Source organism: Narcine bancroftii, chromosome 13, assembly GCF_036971445.1.
Source record: "Narcine bancroftii isolate sNarBan1 chromosome 13, sNarBan1.hap1, whole genome shotgun sequence".
NCBI classification, from domain to species: domain Eukaryota; kingdom Metazoa; phylum Chordata; class Chondrichthyes; order Torpediniformes; family Narcinidae; genus Narcine; species Narcine bancroftii.
The window spans coordinates 83,323,708-83,341,906 of NC_091481.1; the positions used below are offsets into that span (position 1 = coordinate 83,323,708).

At 46.6% G+C, this 18,199-nt stretch overlaps 1 protein-coding gene across 2 annotated transcripts in view; it reads left to right on the forward strand.

Annotated features, from left to right (window-relative positions):
* Positions 1-16,861, forward strand: part of LOC138748759 (spectrin beta chain, non-erythrocytic 4-like) — an 80,790-nt gene extending 63,929 nt beyond the window's left edge. For both annotated transcript variants that reach the window (XM_069909450.1, XM_069909451.1), the window contains 8 exons: positions 1,771-1,855; positions 3,515-3,711; positions 7,348-7,709; positions 9,249-9,306; positions 11,639-11,913; positions 13,495-13,668; positions 14,623-14,665; positions 16,237-16,861. In XM_069909450.1, coding sequence (XP_069765551.1) covers positions 1,771-1,855; positions 3,515-3,711; positions 7,348-7,709; positions 9,249-9,306; positions 11,639-11,913; positions 13,495-13,668; positions 14,623-14,665; positions 16,237-16,401 — 1,359 coding nt within the window. In that variant the 3' untranslated portion in view covers positions 16,402-16,861. The remainder of the gene's footprint in view (positions 1-1,770; positions 1,856-3,514; positions 3,712-7,347; positions 7,710-9,248; positions 9,307-11,638; positions 11,914-13,494; positions 13,669-14,622; positions 14,666-16,236) is intronic.
* Positions 16,862-18,199: the final 1,338 nt, after the last annotated feature.

Sequence of the window (18,199 nt, forward strand, 5' to 3'; positions counted from 1 at the left end):
GCATGCCCTAGCCCCCAATGTCTGGCAACCCTTTGGTGGACCCTTTGCATCTTGGATTCCCATGTGAACCAGAAGACCGGTGACCGGCCGGGCGGAGGTATGGGGGATGGGGCCACACCTGCACCACGTATAGTGTTACCAAGAGCTACCTCACACCTGATGATTAGGTTCTTTCCCAAATTCTGGTGGACCTTTGCAATCCCCTCCAACCAATTTTTATTGCCTCAGCCCCTCTGAACCAGATCCCCATATCTGACTGTGAAAGGAATAGCGGACTGTGAGAGGGATGGCAGACTGATCAGGCCAATTACAAAGAGCATTGCTTCGTTCTTCTTCCAGAAATGACCGCAGATGCTGACCAGTCAGCGGACCAATCATGAGTCTGAACGGAAGTCAGCAACGTCATCTCAGTCCAGGGAGATTTTGACCTGAGTGCCTCCACTACCTAGCAACGTCACTCTTTTTATACCCTCGTCCTTCCTGATGACTCCGCACCTGAAGGGGAACATCTCCATTTCCCACCTATTGATTAGAACTGCACTCTGTGTAGAGCAGTTTAATTCATTTTCTGAGTCCCTCCCCGAGGCTCATTTTGGGGAGCTCGCCCATCAAGTACGTGTGTGATACCCTGACACAAACCTTCAGGTCCAAGATGATCAGGCAAGCGTTCACCCTCCAGCCCTGCATGCAGGCGAGAGTATCTCTGAGCAGCGCGAGGCTGCCTAGAACAGCGGAAGCTTGTTCTGGGTGGATCACCTGACCCAGAGCAGACTTGACCCCATTGGCGATGATCTTGGACAGGATTTTGTCATCAACGTTTGGCAGTGAAATGGGCTCTCCTTTTCCTCTGTCTTCTGCTCCACCCACAAATAAGGAGCTTTCTTTCCGTGTCCCCACTGCTCTTCTAAATCCTCTATCCATTCCAGTCATCTTGGGGTGGCACGGTTGTCATAGCGGTTAGCGCAACACCTTTACCGCGCCAGCGACCGGGACCAGGGTTCAAATCCCGCACTGTCTGTAAGGAGTTTGTACCTTCTCCCCCGTGTCTGCATGGGTTTTCCCCGGGGACTCTGGTTTCCTCCCACCATTCGAAACGTACCGAGATGTAGGTTAATAGGGTGTAAATTGGGTGGCATGGACTTGTGGGCCAAAGTGACCTGTATCATACTGTATGTCTAAATTAAAAATTTTAATTAAAATTGAATTACACCTTGGGCTAAATATGTGGTGGATATTACAGCATAATAAAGACAAGTGTTCCCAATCGCTTGATAAATGAGAATGATCATACTCAGCTTAACTGTCCTCAGCTCCCCCTGTTTGGGTTTTGATTCATAGCAGATGGGAGCAGGAGAAGGTCATTCAGCCCTTTTTGAGGCTGCATCACCATTCAATCCTGTTATGGCTGATCACGCGACTTCATTATCCTATTTTCTCTCTGTACGCCTTGGTTCCTTTATTCTTAAGCGCCACGTCCATCTCCCTCTCGATAAATATCGAATGAACCGGCCTCAACAACCTTCGGTGGCAGGGAGTTCCACAAGTCCACAAGTGAAGAAGTTTCTCCTCGCGTCAGTCCTAAATTGCTTCCCCCTCCTGGGCCTGACCCCTTGTTCTCGGCTTTCCCAACACCAGGAACGTTCTTCCTGCCTCCAACCTCTCTGGTCCTGTCGGAATTTTGTCCGAGCTTGCCCTTGATAACAAGCTGAACATTGCTTTGAAGGGCAGTCTTGGAAGATTGAAGCTGATTCATATTCTGTTCATTTGTAGATTCAAGAAAAGCTGGAGAAGGTGCTGAAAAAGCAAAACGAAATGATGGAGAAATGGGAGCAAAACTGGGAATGGTTGCAACAGAGTGAGTCTCAGCACTTTGTGCACACTCACACGGACACAGGCACACACACAAACACCTGGATGCGTGCACATGCAGATACACACAAACATAGACAAAGGTGCGCACACACACAGACACACATAAGCACACACATATGAGCATACACAGACACACGTGCAAGCACACAGACACACACATACACATGCACACACAAACACAGATGCATGCACACAAACATGCATTTACAAAGGCGCACGCCTACAGACACACACGAGCACAAGCGGACCCGTGTGCAAGAACACACATACACATGCGAGTGTACACACACACACTCCCCCGTTGGCCTCCCAGCTCACACCTCCCCAGCTCTAATCCCACACTACCAGTAGAATTTTATGACAAATGAGTTTATTGTCATGCAATCTACGTATGCACCAAAATTCTTACTTTCTGCAGCCGAACAGGTACGTGTAAAGAATAGTAAACAATAGAATTAAAAGACAATAAATATATTAGATATTCACAGTGATCCTAATGTTAGATATAGTCTTTTTGTGGTGTTGGAGCAATCCATGATTAGTGTACCAAGTGAATCCGAGATTAGTGTACAAAGTGAATCTGAGATTAGTGTACCGTGAATCCGTAATTAGTGTACCAAGTGAATCCGTAATTAGTGTACCAAGTGAATCCGTGATTAGTGTACCAGTGAATCCGTGATTAGTGTACCAGTGAATCCGTGATTAGTGTACCAAGTGAAAGTTCAAGAGGGTTAGCTGTTCGAAAGAAACTGTTCCTCAAAGTTCAAGTCAGAGCACATACATGACAACCCAGAGATTATTTTTCTGCAGTCCAAGCAGAATTTATAATTACCAGTAAATGCATACTGTACTCAAAAAAGAAATACAGAAGTATAAATATTCAGTAATAAATAATGAGAAAAGTGAGAGTCCTTAAACGAGTCCCTGATTGAGTTTGTCGTTGAGGAGTCTGATGGTGGAGGGGGAGCAGCTGTTCCTGAACCTGGTGGGTGCGAGTCTTGTGGCACCGACTCCTCTTTCCTGATGGCAGTGGCGAGAACAGAGCATAGGCTGGGTGGTGTGGATTCTTGATGATTTCTGCCGCTCTCCGACGGCAGCATTCCCTGGAGATGTACTCGAGGGTGGGGAGAGTTGAGTTTAGTCTGTGTTGTCCCAGGCTGTATCAACTCCCATATTAGTGCTCTCATACCAGGCCGTGATGCAGTTGGTCAGCACACTTTAGGAATTGCCAGTGTTTCCACTGACATGCCAAACTTACACAAACTCCTGAGGATGTGCTTTCTTCCTGATGGCATTAATACGATGTGCCCAGGACAGGTCCTCCGAGATAGTGACTTCCATGAATTTAAAATGTGCTCTCCCTCTCCAATGCTATTCCGTCAGTGGTTCTCCTTTCGACAAGTCTACAATCAGCTCCTTGGTTTTGGTGACATTGAGCGAGAGGTTGTTGTTAGATCTTGAAGCTAGAGCTGTTGATCCTCAGGCTTCTGCCTAAAGGTAGCAGCGAGAAGTGGTTGAGCCCATGGTGATGGGTGATGGGGCCATTTTCTGTGTCAGGCACTTCCAGCTGCTCTGACGCCATGCTGTTAGCAGTCGGCTGAGCTCAGGGCAGGGACTGACGTGAGCTCTGGTTTGTCACCAGTGCTGGAGGTCCATCAGTTTGCGCAAGAGGCTGTGGTGGCAGAGTCGTGGCTCAGCACGCAGGAGCGAATGGTCACCAGCGAGCATCTGGGCAACAACGTGGATGAAGCCGAGCAGCTGATCAAGCGCCACGAAGCTTTCCGCAAATCGGCCGCAGCCTGGGAGGAGAGGTTCAGCTCGCTGAGGAGACTGACCACGGTAGGTCACGCTTGGGGGTTTTGTTCAGACATGGGCTCCGTTTGAAATGTATCCTTTAGATATCCCATCGTATCCAAAACTCCAACATTTAATTCTAAACCTACAGCAGGTACCTCTCTCATCCAGAATTCGAGTAAACCAGCAGCCTCGAGCAATGCAAATTTAAAATTGTAAAAGGAAATGTTCTCTGAAGTAACACATAGACCTTTGGTGAAGAGGAGGGCCTTGGTCGGGCTTTGCTCGTAGCAGCTGTTGGAATAAAGTTGCGTGAAACAGCAATGGCGTCACCCAGGATGAAGAGCTGGTTGGTGCTGCTCGCCGTTGGGGTGACTCTTTTAAAGTGTCTCCTTACCCCTGCCTAGTAACAGTTGCCACGGTCGGAGGCTTTATCTGTAATCTTGGGGGAGGGGGTTCATTATCTATAATGTTCATATTTCGGGTGACTCTGTGGAGGGAAGGATGCAGCGAAAGGAAAATTCTTTTAAGGTTCGTGTAAGTGAAATTTGTTCAGTGAAGTACAGTATTTTTGTCTTTTAAACTATTCTAAATGCAGGTGCTTTAGTGAGATGCCCTGTAAGAATAAGTCTCAAGCAACCGTAAAATACACTTATCTGACATCCACCATACGTGTCAGATACCAGGGGTTTTACTGTTCTTAGATAAAAAAGGCATAGAGGGACACAGACCAAAAGACTCCGACATGCATGAGGGAATAAGGGCATCAAGATCAGGAACTACCAGACTGGGAATGGCTTCTTCCCGCAGGCTATGAGATTGATGAATAGTATCCTGCAACTGAGTAAATCATCTTAAAATATTTATATACAGTATGTTCATTTTAAATTAGATCTTAGAGCAAATATGTGATTATTATGGGCTGCATTTTGTGTGTGTGGTTTACTGTCATCTGATGGTGTAAGCACAACCCGACAAGACAGCGTTCTCCAGTCCCCAGTGCAAAGCACACAACCAGATACACAATATATACACAGGACAAGTATTCATAAATACAAATAAATAAATATTGTTCTGTAAATATGAGAGTCTCGGATCATTAGTGTGATCTGTTCCTTTGGTTGTTCATTGTTTTTTGTGTGTGTGTGTGTGTGTGTGTGTGTGTGTGTGTGTGTGTGTGTGTGTGTGTGTGTGTGTGTGTGTGTGTGTGTGGACAAACAGTATTTCGCCTGGTTGTATATGTACAGTTAAATGATGATAAACTTGAATTTGAGAAAAACAGAAGGTGTAAGATAAGGATGGGTTAGATTATCGTGGAGTTTGCTTACATAGGTCGGCACAACACCATGGGCCTGTACTCTGATGTTCTGTGTTCTAATCTCGGTGGATCAGTAGGAGAGACAAAGGAGCATTGGCGGTATGGGTTCATTGAATTTGGAATATTCATTGTCCACACCATTGGATCACCAGGTACGTAGTGCGAGGTGCTTTCGGGTTGCATTTGCCCTCACTGTGGCTGCGAAGAAGGCCGAGGACTGCTCGGCCGATGTGGAATGGGAAAGGGGACTTGAAATGAAACCAAAGTCTTGAGGAGGCCATTGCAGCCGACCACAGGCCGCCTCATCTGTGCTTCGTCTCGCGTAAGGCCAGAGGTTAAGGGGAAAGATTTAAGGGGTTCCTGAGGGCGGTCCATATCAAGAATGAGCTGCCAGAGGAAGCTATAACACCTCTGACATTTAAGACATTTGGACAGATATATGGCAATTACAACTAGCTCAGAATGACACCTTGGTCGGCAAGGATGGGATGGAGCCGACTACTCTATTTCGTGCTTCCAAAGTGGGGTTCCATTGACGCCACCCAGATCTGTACTGCACGTTTAACTTGTGGATCCACACGGATAATCTTTTAGTCCGCACAAGTGCTGGAGAAACTCAGCCGGTCACGCAGCCACTGTTCTCTCTCTGCGCACGTTTTACAACCAGCGCCCAAAGGAAATTAACGTGCACACCAAAGGTTAGTCACCCAAAATAATGTAGTCATTAACAATCATACTTATTGAAAATAATCTCTTAGCAAACTGTTTCTGTTTACTGGTTGGTTGGTTTTCCAACATCAGTCATTAACATCAAACCCATTGATGGGTGTAATTATTAATCTATTCTGACTTTGTATGACATAAAAATAAGAAATACTCGATGATGTTTTATTCACTGGAACAGCAAACTGAACAAAGTAGTTCAAAGTATAGAATAAAATCTTAACTCAATACGTTACTTCATAGAATGTAATCGTATTTAGCGTATCTTATATTAAGACATGCCAATACAGTTTTATTAACCAAGAGAGTCAGATTCAGAATCAGGATTTATCGTCGTGAAACCCGGTGTTTTGTGGCAACGTCATCGTGCAAACGTTCATATTATAACCATCCTACAACGTTACTATTGAAAACTTAAAAACAATAGTGCAGGAAAAGTAAAGCAGTGTCTGTGGTTCGTTGATTATTCAGGAATCTGAAGGTAGAGGGGAAATTACAGGTGGGAGGGTGGAAGAGAGTAAAAGCTGCTACCCTCTTTCACCCCCCCCCCCCCCCCCCCCCCACTGGACCCACCAATGAACTTTTCCCTGTTAGCCTGTCCTCCTCTTCCCCACCCATCTCTCCCATCTTATCAGGCATACTGTTTGCTCATCCCTTGATAAAGAGCTCAGGCCCAAAACGTTGGTTACCCTTCACTTTCTATAGATGCTGTGTGGCCTGCAAGAGGCGGAAAATCTTGTGATACGATGCGGGAGTTACAATGAGTTTCAACGGGGACAAGACAAAGGAGACGATCGTGGACTTCAGGGGGACCAGGAACGACCACCCTCCACTACACATCAACAACTCTGTAGTAGAGAGAGTGGAGAGACACTAAGTTCCTTGGAGTTCACTTAACTAGTGACGTATCCTGGACATTCAACATCTCCTCACTTGTCAGGAAAGGGCAACAGCGACTGCACTTCCTGAGAAGACTGAAGGGGGCAAGGCTACCAGCCGCCACCATGTCAACCATCTACAGGAGCTCTATTCAGAGCGTCCTGGCCGGCTGCATCACAGTGTGGGTATAGTTGCTGCAGAGAAATGGATCGGCGGTCAATCCACAGGACCCCAAGAGTGGCTGAGAGGACCATTGGGGTCTCCATTCCTCCCTCCCCCCCCCCAACACCCCCATCAACATGATTACCAGAATCATTATCTGAAGACGATGCGAAAAATCATTGAGGACCCCTTCCTCCCCGCACACGGCATCTTTCAGCTGCTCCTGTTGGGAAGAGATACAGGAGGATCAGAGCCAGCACCGCCAGGCTGAGGAACAGGTTCTTCCCACGGTCCGTGAGAACGCTGAACGGCCAAAGGAGCTGCTCACACTCACCCTCTGAGAATCTCATTTGTACAAACAATATTTATTGTTTTATAGATATAATACTTCTCCTGCATATGTATTGTTTGTCTAGATGTGTGTTCTGTCCCGTTGTGTGTCTGTGAGTTTTGCACGGAGGACCGGAGATCGCTGTTTCGTCGGGTTGTACTTGTGCAATCAGATGATAATAGACTTGACTTGACATTCTGAGAGTGTTGGGTCCGAGTGTGTCAGGTCTATCTCATGCCGTTGACTCTCTCGCTTGTTTGTTCTTCAGCTTGAACGGATGGACAGCAAGGCCCCCTTTACCGTTCAGCAGCCACAACCCGCCACACCCATGCTGAGCCGCAGAGTGCTGTTGGAATCCAGGGCATCTCCGGTGAAGCATTCGGTGGCGGTGGTGGAGACCCGGCCCGTGAAGCAGCTGGCCAAGTACGAAATGGTCGGCGACGCCGAGGAGGGGAAAGCGGCCGACAGGGCAGTCAGGCAGGAGCCAGCCTCAGCGACATACCAGCAGGCGGAGGGCAAGCGGGAAACGATGCAGCCTGTGTCGGAGCAGATGGACGTGAGGCAGGAGCGGCGGGACGAGTGGAAGGAGTCGCCCAGTGAACCTCGGGGGTGGGAGCCAGAAACTGCCAGGTGAGGAATATTCCTGTGGTGATGTTTAATGCTCAAAGGTTCAGTGTATGGACAATTTGCAACATAATAAATGTAAAGGTTCCATTATTGACACTAATACTACATTTAGAATGTAACATACATGAAATTCTTTAACTTCTGTCTATCGTCAGGCAGACAGAGAGACCCCACTTTTGTCCAGCATCTGGTGTTCGCAGGCAGTCTCCCCTCCAAGTGCAGGCCTGAGCCTGCTTAGCTTCCAAGATCAGACAATCTCAGGCTTATTCAAGCTACTCGGTGCTGTTGGAAGCCAATTCTGGCCATTGAAACCCATGATGCCCAATTAACCTATGTAGAACATTTTAGCACAGTACAGGCCTCCAGCCCTTGATCAACATTCTCATGATATGGTTGTAAGTACAGGATGGCCTGCCCTCCTGATAACATCCTATCTTGGACTCCTCCCATGTGACCCAGGCCATAAAGGCCCAGTCCCCTCTTCCTCTCCTCATTTTCCCTAGCCTGGACCTGGGCCAGGTATAATAAAGCCTATCGTTTTCCTCAGTCTTTGTCTCTGTGATTAATGTAACAACTGGTAGCGCCCAACAAATATATTCCTACCTAAAAAAAGTGCTAAACCCTTCCTACCTCGTAACCTTCTATTTTTCTTTCATCCATATGTCTGTCTAAATGCCCGTATTGTTTCAGCCTCCACCACCACCCTCGGCAAGGCATTCCAGCCACCCACAACTCACTGTGTGGATAAAAAAAAACCGTAGTCCTGATGTCCTCCCTAAACTTCCCTCCCTTCACTTTGTACAGATATCCTCTACTGCCTACTATTCATGCCCTGTTAGAGTAGCGGTTACCGCAACGCCTTTACAGCACCAGCGTTTGGAGTTTGAGACCCGCACCATCTGTAAGGGGTTTGTATTAACGGCGGCAGATTCAAACGTGCTGGATCACAGAGCGCTGGATAAGAGAGCTGCAACCTGTAATACAAAAAAAAAGTGATATACATGGGATACTTCAATTTGTATCTGCCACAAGGGGAAAAAAAGTTGCCTTGAGCATTGACCGGATCCCTTAATAAAAGAGAGATAGAAGCAAAAAAGAGTCTCTTTAGAGTCACCGTGGATTTGCCTCCGGCAGCCTCTACAGCTACACAGATTCCTGTTCGATCCAGCGGCCGCCCGAGTTCCAAGTCTAAACCTTGACGTGATCAGGAAGTCTTCATCCCCCAAGGCTCTCTTTGGGAGCCCAAAACCCCACAACCATTAAATTTTAATTTAGACATAGAGCACGGTTACAGGCCACTTCGGCCCACGAGCCCGTGCCTCCCAATTAAGCTTTGAATGGTGCCCCTGGGGAAAACCCACACAGACATGGGGAGAACATACAGACTCCTTGCAACCCCCGATCGCTGGTGCTGCACAGCGTGGTCCTAACCGCTACGCCAACCGTGCCGTCCCATCCCCCAGGTCCACAGCCATTTGTGCCCTGGTGATTCGTGCACTCATCCAGGCGCTGGTTAATTCCTCGCTTGTTGTGTGACCACAGGGACAGGAGAACAACACTTGCTGACATCGTGGAGCAGTTGCAGGAGAAAGAAGTTCAGGTGAGTGAAGGCAAACAGGGGACGGGTTTATTTCCTGTTTACGCGTTGAACATCATGGAGTTATCTGAGTAAACTTTGATCCGTCTTTTTTCTTGTGTCTTTCTTGCATCTGCTCCATCGGGCTTTGCCAGAGATGTTGCGTACAAGATCAAGAATCCCAACCAATAAACATATGAGTTTAGAGCAGGGGAAGGCACAACCTCCCTTTCTTCAATGAGATCATGGCTGAACTGAGGGTATCACACCACATTAATATTGACCCTATTACCTTCCACCCACTGGCTCATCAAGAATAGATTGACGTTTGCCTGCCAAGATAAATCAGGATCAAACAAGTCTCCAACCAAAATCTGTTGCCCCCCCCTCCCCCACCTTCCCAGAAGGCATCCTGGACATTCCATGTTCTGATCTTCCGTGAACACCTTGCAATACATGAACCTCCTTCCTTAACTAAGGAGACCAAAATGATGCACAATTCTTCAGATGCGGTCTCAAACTTGCCCTATATCATTGAAGATCGACCTACATGCCTTTCCATCCACTCAATCTTGCTTTTTTTTAAAAAAATTTACTCCACTGTACCTGCCTACTAGTCTTTTGCAAACCTTGCTCAGGCACATCCCCACACATAGATAGGGTACATGGGAGGGGAGTCTAAAACTAGAGGGAAAATGGTTAGAGTGATTGGAGAAATTTGAAGATGGGGGGGTGGTTTGTTCTCACAAAGGGTGATAAGGAGATGGTTGAAATTCTGCCTTGGCCCACAGGGAAAAAGAGAATCTCGGGAGTAAAACAGACACCGTGGTTGACATAAAAACACATCACTGTAGAAACTCAGCAGGTCAGCATCCTTCATGTAGCAAAGATAAAGATGCATAACCAACATTTCGGGCTTGAGGCCTTCATCAGGGTTTTTTTTTTAAAGAATCTCAGGGTTGTAGGAGTTGAAAGGAGCAGAGGACTATGGCCTAATGAAGGCAAATGAGATTCATGTAGATGGGCATCATGATTAGTATAGACAAGATGGGCTGAAGGATCCACTTCTGTGCTATATTATGGCTTGCTCCAAGTTTAATGCTTCTTTAAGTTATTTGGGTCAACAGCAAATGGTGGTTTTGCCCTTGGAAATGTTCCATTTCTTTAGGAAGCCAACTGCATATTCCAAAAGTATACATGGTTAGCGCAATGCTGCGACAGTGACCTGCGTTCGAATCTGGTGCTGTCTGTAAGGAGTTTGTACCTTCTCCCCGGGTCTGTGTGGTTTCCTCCCAACAAAGTGTACAGAGGTTATGGGTTAATCAGGTGGCACGGGCTCGTGGGCCAGAAGGGCCTTTTACCATCCAAATTTAACTTCCTTCAACCTTGTGCACCATCTATCGACGAACCGATCCCTTAAACCTGAATTGCTCGTTCACTTTAGTTTGTGTCGTGTTTAAGTCAGAACGAGACCCGTTCTCATCTCCTTCAAACTGAATGTAACAATTCAATCAAATTATGCCCACTGCTACTTTGGGGATCGTAATTAACTAATTCCATTTTGTTGCCAGGATACAGTTCTCACTCAGTATTCTCTCGAGTGGGCTGTGGAGCACACTTTTGCAAGAGACTCTCCACAAAATATTGAGCCTAATCAACCTTCCTTGGTCGTCCATTGGATACAAACTTGCTGACAGAAGTTGATAAATCTGTGCCTCTGAATGCTGATTTGTACGGTTTTTTTCCCAACCTAGAATTTTCCATTAGTTTGCCCAGTGCCACTCGTCAATGTCTCCAGTTTTTTTTAAAAAAAAACACTGGTGCATCTGCAATCTTTGTGCCCTCCGCCATTGTCTGCAAAAACCTCGGGTCATCAGAAATCGGGCTATTTCTTCTCACCCCCGGTCGACTTTTCCCAGCCTGGCTGTTTATCCATTCTTGTCTGCGTTGTCCCCGTTCTAACCTCTCCCTACTCCCAATATTTCATATTCTCCCTCTTCAACGCCATCTCTTCTTCCAAGAAAATACCAGCCCCTGGTGCTCATTCAGACCTTTAACACCACAAATGCAATATGTTTGACCTCTAACAGGACTTATCCTTTCCTCTGATGGATTTATAAAAATTCCCGTGAAACATGAGAGTCTGTAGATGCTGTGATTGTAATAAAAACACTGATACAGGAAGCAAAATCTTCATCATGTTGTTGGTCTTTCAATTGCCCCCATCCCTCAGAGGTTTTCCCAATATTAGACCCACAGGCCTGGCACATCCAAGCTTCCCTTCTTAAGGTACCCTATTGTCTGCCCGATCAGTTGTGGCTAGAATTCAGTCTTTGTCTCTCCCCCTCCACCACAGGAACGCGACGCCTTTCTCTCTGTTGGGCTGCCAAATGGGATCGAGAGACTCCCGCGACCGGATAGACCACGGGCCAGAGACAGACCAAAGCCCAGGAGGAGACCGAGACCGAAGGATCCAAATCAGCCCAGTGCTGAATCTCGCCGATCCAGATCTGCGCCGTCGCCCCAGAGCAGTATTGCGGCCCCCCCGCCGGTCACACATACAGCGGAGCAGGAGGGGCTCCTTGCCCGCAAGCATGAATTTGAAGCACCCAGCAAAAAGTCATCCAGCAGGTAAGGTCAACGACATCACGTGAACCTCGGATCACGGCGGCGTCCCGCTGCTGGGAGATGCCCAATGATGTCGCAGCACTTGGAGATCCCAGCGGCATCCCTGAGAGAGAGTAGATTTTAGAATGTAATAAAAATGTAAGTTTCAAAATGGAGACTGGAAGGGGTGGGGGGGGGGAGAGAAGGGGCTGTGTTCCTTTCTTGTTATCAGCTTGAGAGGAAGACTGGAAGGAATTTTCATGAATATGTACTTACTTGCATCCTCCAGAAATTTAGAGATTACAAGTAAGGAGTCGCTTAAGGTGGGATGTGGGTGGAAAGAATCATCCCTCGTGGACTCATTCTGTGCACCGTTTCAGTACTCCAAAGGAAATGGGACAATGACCATTTTTCTCAAGCCAAATATTTCAGTAACAATTGGGTCGAGAGCAACGGTTCTCAACCTTCCCTTCCCACCCACATCCCCACCTTGAGCTATCCCTTACTAATCACAGAGCACTGATGGCACAAGGTGGGATGTGGGTGGAAAGGTTTGAAAACCACTGCGCTACATCAGGTGAAATGTTAACGGAGACAAGCTCTACGACCATGTACTTCAAAGGGAGTTCTGTGAGAGCCTCTTTCACTTCTTCCCATATCTCCACGGCTGCTCTCAAGCTCCTCGACCGTGTACTCACCCAGACTCGCTTCCACAGCCACGGGTCAGGTTCTCCTCTCTTCTTGTGATCCAACTGACAGTGTTCTGACATTTTAATATCTGGGCAAGTCACTGTTTGTGTCTGTGGCCTGGGCTCTCTCCCTGGTTGACCCGGCCTCTGCCATTGAAGCTTCTGGTTCTCCATCCCAATGGCTTCTGATCGCCGGGGGTCCTGCTGTTTATGCTTCTCAGACTAATCTCCCGTGCACATCCTGTCATGCTGATTCCTCGACCACCCAGCCATAAACGTAGAGACCATTGTAACACAAGGAGCAGAAATAGGCTATTCAGCCCATCAAATCTTGCCCCACCATTCAATCATGAGCTGACCCATTCCCCCACTGCCCGGCCTTCTCCTCATAATTTTTGATGCCCTGGCTAATCAAGAACCTATCCATCTCTGCCTTCAATGCACCCAACAACCTGGCCTCCACAACAGCCTGTGGCAACAAATGCCACAAATTTACCGCCCTCTGGCTGAAGAAATTCCTCCACATTTCTATTCTAAGTAGATGTCCATTTGAAGGACAGGTATACGAATAGAAAAGGTTTTGTTCAGTGGTTCGTAACCTTGTTTCCCTTCTCCCGTCCCCGTTCACACACCACCTTAAGTAATCCCTTACTACCCACAGAGTACCTGTGTCATCCTATGCCATTGGTGCTCTGTGGGTAGTAAGGGATTACTCAAGGTGGTGTGCGAGAGGTTGAGAATCACTGGTTCAGAGGGATATGGGCAAAGGAGAGGTGCTTGGTCAAAGTGACTGTTCCATGCTGTAGAATAGTCACTTTGGACAGCTGATTTTTCTTTTGTCCAATACCTCCTGGCTGTTGCATCTCAGTGCACTTTTCTCGGAGCAGTCTAACCATTTCCTGTTGTCGCTGTTCAGGTCCTGGGCCAACGTCTACTGCGTCCTAAGTAAAGGAGATCTGGGCTTTTATAAAGATGCGAAGAGTCACAAAGCAGGAGCGACGTACAACGGGGAATCCCTCATCTCGCTCAGTGAGGCCACATGTGAAATCGCAAGCAATTACAAGAAAAAGAAGTTTGTATTTAAAATCCGGTGAGTGAACAAGAAAGCCAGGATGAGCTTGGTGGTCCTTCAGAAATAAGGTCCATGTTCATGACCAGTTCTAAAGCTAGTGGAGTGTGTTTTTAAAAAAATGTCATCATTCAACATCTCTCTCCAGGACTTCAAGTAAATTCCAGGGTTATTCCCTCAATTTACAGGGAGCCTCGGATTGGCGTGGATTGTCACCTGTCATGGTGGAGAAGTTTGTATGGTCCTGAGAGCTTAGCTCCCTTGTAGGGTCACCCATAGCAGTAAGGTCGAGGGTGAGGTCCCTGACAAAGAACATTCCAACCAAGACCTCAACGGTGGAACAGGTGGATGAAGTTACTTTAAACTCAAGGGCTGTGAAGGCTGCAACAAAGCCATCAGCTCCAATGGTTCCAAGCCATTAGAACTAGTTGGTTGATCTGTGGGCCACTTTCCAAGATTAGGCTCACAAGCCATCTGAGAGTCCAAAGATAGATCAGTGGAACGAAGACCATTATCCTTGAGAGATAGGCACGACGAGCCTCCGTTTGGAAGTGCACAGGGCTACGGATGGGCGTATCGGCCACTGGGAGGCCCTCACTATTGCAGTGGTCGGAGCAAAGAGCAACGATCTTCCAGTCCCTCCAATGTAGGGGAGGGCACCACAGGTGACCCCTGCGGATTCACAAGTGTTGCTTCACTTGGAAGTACTGTTGAGGCCCCCCAAAGTGGGAGTGAGGGAACTTCAGTAAATTGTAGCCGTTTCCATCCTCCTAGTTCCCTGATCTTTCCATTTGAACATGCAAAATTTTTAGAATCTAAGTATTGACATTTGTAGCTACTGTAAAATTGTAACACCATGATAATTTCTTTCATGAAGAAGAATGTTTTCAGTAATTAAGTTGATTTGTAGAACTGCAAATTGCTTTGTTCCCCATTTTGTGTGATCGATTAAGACTCTTCTTTTCATTGTGACAGGACAATGGATGGCAATGAATATCTATTCCAAGCAAAGGATGAGGTAGGCGACACATTGCAAAAGTTGGGACAGAGATTGTGGCTGCAATATATTAGGAGGGGGTGGGAGAGAGTTTGAGCAGGGAGGTTGTCCCAAGGACAATTAGTGGGGTCTGTAGGGTAATCCAAATCACCAGTGCTGGAGATGTACAGTCCACAAAGTGAATTGGTGCCAGGAAAATTGGACGTGGCTACTGTGGTGATGGAAAAGGATCAAAAACAAGGCCGGAGAAGCTCAGGACGCCCAATAATGTACTTCATGTAGCAAAGATGACCAGCGTTTCAGGCTGGAGCCCTTCATCAAGGTAGGATATTAGCAGGCAACTCAGCTCCACTGTTCGACGGAATGTAGATCATGGAGTTGGTGCTCATTTCCACCCCAGATCTCCGTACTCATGAGTATGCCTAGTGTGAAATAAATACTCTGCAGCTCAGCACTGCTGAGAATAGACTCAACCCCTTTAAGGGTTTGTCCAAGGGCATCCATAAAGCACCAAAGCAGAAATAGGCTATTCAACCCATTGAGTCTGTCCCACTATTCAATCCCATTGCCTGGCCTTCTCCCCATAACCTTTGGTGCCCTGACTAACCAAGAACCTGTCAATCTGTTCTTAAATACACCCAATGACCTGGCCTCCACAACTATCTGTGATAGCAAACTCTAAATTCAGTACCTTTTGGCAAAAGAATTTCCTCTGCATTGAGTAGACTCTCCTCAATCCTGAAATTGTGCCTTGAGTCTCCCACCATGGGAAACCACCTTTCTACTTCATCCATGCCTTTTAACATTCAAAATATTTCAACGAGATCCTCCCTGCCCCACCTTTACTCTAAATTCCAGCAAGTTCAGGACAAGATCAGTCAAACATTCTATCATTTTCATTCCCAGAAGCAGCCTTTTGAACCTTCTCTAATACCAGAGCATCCTTTCTTGAATAAGGTTCCGGCAAAACAAGTCATCTCCCCTGTTCTTGTTCGGCCACAGCTGTGAATAAATGGTGAAAGGAGATCTGGAAAAGTTGGGTTTGAGAAGGGAAAATTCCCCCTGCTCTTCACCACACGACTGAATAAGAGGATGCCCACCTCTACCATTGACGCCCCACAACCTGCTGAGTCCTTCCAGCTTTGTTCATTCATGGTTCCATTGTCTGCAGTGCTTGTGTTTTTTATTAAATAGTTACATTTTAGATTCCAGCCCATGTTGCCCAAATACACCCAATTAACCTACAACCCCACCCCAAACCAGAGCCCCCAGAGAACATCCTCGCAGACTCATGGAGAACATACAAACTCCTTACAGATACCGTCGGATTCTAACCCAGGTCATTGGTCCTGTAATATAGCATTGCACTGACCAAGCCACACATGATCACTGAAAAGGTGTAGAACAGGAACAAGTTTTTAAAAAAAAAATAGGAACTAACTTTAGCTGTCTTCCATCAATTCTGGGGACTTTGGGCAAACAATTTAGAGTACGGTAGTGTATTAAATACATGTGGAGCAGCTGATGCCTCTCGTACGAGTCTTTCCAGTAATTGCAAGTTATTTCCCTCTAAAAATGAGATCTGTTTGTAGGACGAGATGAATGACTGGATTCGGGCAGTTTCCACGGCCATTACTGAACATGCGGAAATAGCTCAGCAAAACGGCCACATCCCCCCTACTACCTCCTCCACTGATGAAGCAACTACTAAACGGGAAAGCGATCGAAGATTCAGTCTCTTTGGAAAGAAGAAATGAGGACGAGAGATTCAAAAAACAATACAAACTGGAGTCTTGGTCTTGGGAGATTTGGAGTTGGTGATGTACAAATTATTCCATCTGGAACCTGAGCAACAAATGTTTTTAATTTTCTAATTTACACGGATGTTGAACAATTGCAGTTGCTTCTTTGGAATGGATCCAGGGAGGGCGGGGGGGAAAAGGAAAAAAAAAAGGGAAGACTTTCTATCAAAATGCTGTTCAGGTTTTCATTCTGTCCATGAATTCACTTGGCTGCTGGCTGGAATCATGAGCTAACGATCGAAGGACTAAGGCTTGGCTAGGCTTTCAGACCCAATACATTGTCAGTTATCGGGGCTTACATTGCCTTCTGTACTCCAGTTCCACGCACTTGTGGGTTTGACTTAACATGTTCAGCTTGATTATGGTTTAATGACTGAGAAATGTCCTCAACAATCACATATTTTATTAAAAAAGTTATCACATCTTTCATTTTTAAATCTTCTTTGCAAATAGGAACCATCCGAGGCTTGCTTCAACCATCAGTGGAAACATATTTAAGGGCACTGCTGTTAAACTGGAATCTTTGCAAATCAAAATTAATTTTAAATGCGATTCCTACCATTGTAGCAATGGCTACCCTTCAGAGAAATTTATAACTACATTGGAAAATGAAAGGATTAATGTCACCTGATGAGAGACACACAGTCAAGCTGCTTACCTGCGAGGTTCCTCAGAACTGCTGTCAAAAAAAAGTGTGAAACAGACCTTTTGGCAAATCAGCTAAAGCCTGTGATTATTAACAATGAAAGTGTGAACATAAACACGGGCAGGAGCAGAGCACACACATGTGCTGGAGAAACTCAGCAGGTCACACACATCCATAGGAATCCAATGTTTTCAGGCCACGGACCTTGATGAAGGGCCCAGGTCCGAAACTGTGGCGACCCTTCTGATTGGATGCTGCTTGGCCTACCGAGTTTCTCCTGCACTTTTGTGTATTGCCCTCGGCCCCCAGCACCTGCAGACCTCCTGGTTCATCTCGAGGAGCCACCAACCAGGGTCCAATGCTGTGGCCGTTACAGAGTCTCGGCTAAAGGGTGGATGTCATTGGAAGCTGAATGCCATGGATACATGGCAGTATCACAGGGATTGGCGGGGAGGTGGAGGGGGAGGACTGGTGGTAAGCAACAATATTAAGTCATTAGAAAGAAGGGACATAGAATCAGAAAGGTTGAGTTAAGGAAATGGTGAAGGTAAAAGAACACTAATGACAATTTTATACAGGCCCCCATTCAACAGCCAAAGTGCAGGTTATAAAATACAAGGCCCGTCAGAAGGACATGGGGGATTTTAACATTAAAGTAGATTGGGGAAGGCAGGTTGGTGCAGGATCCCAGGAGCAAGAGTTTGTGGAATGCCTATGGGATGGCTTCTTGGAGCAGCTCGTTGATGAGCCCACTGGGGGATGGGCTGTTCTGGATTGGGTTCTATGTAATGAACCAGAGGTGATTAGGAGAGATTAAAGGTAAAGGAACCCTTAGAAAGCATTGATCGCAATAGGACTGGTTCACTTTGAAATTTGAAAAGGAGAAGCCAAAGTCCAATGTGTTGGCATTTCAGTGGAGTAAAGGAAATTACAGTCGCACGAGAGAGGAACTGGCCAAAGAGGATTGGAGGGAAAAAAAAACCACGAATGGGGAAGGCAGCGGATTAGCGATGGCTGGAGTTTCTGCACGAAATGAGGAAAGTGCAGGGTAACACACCACAAAGAAAGAAAATTGTGGCCAACAAGGGAAGTTAAAAGCAAAAAGCA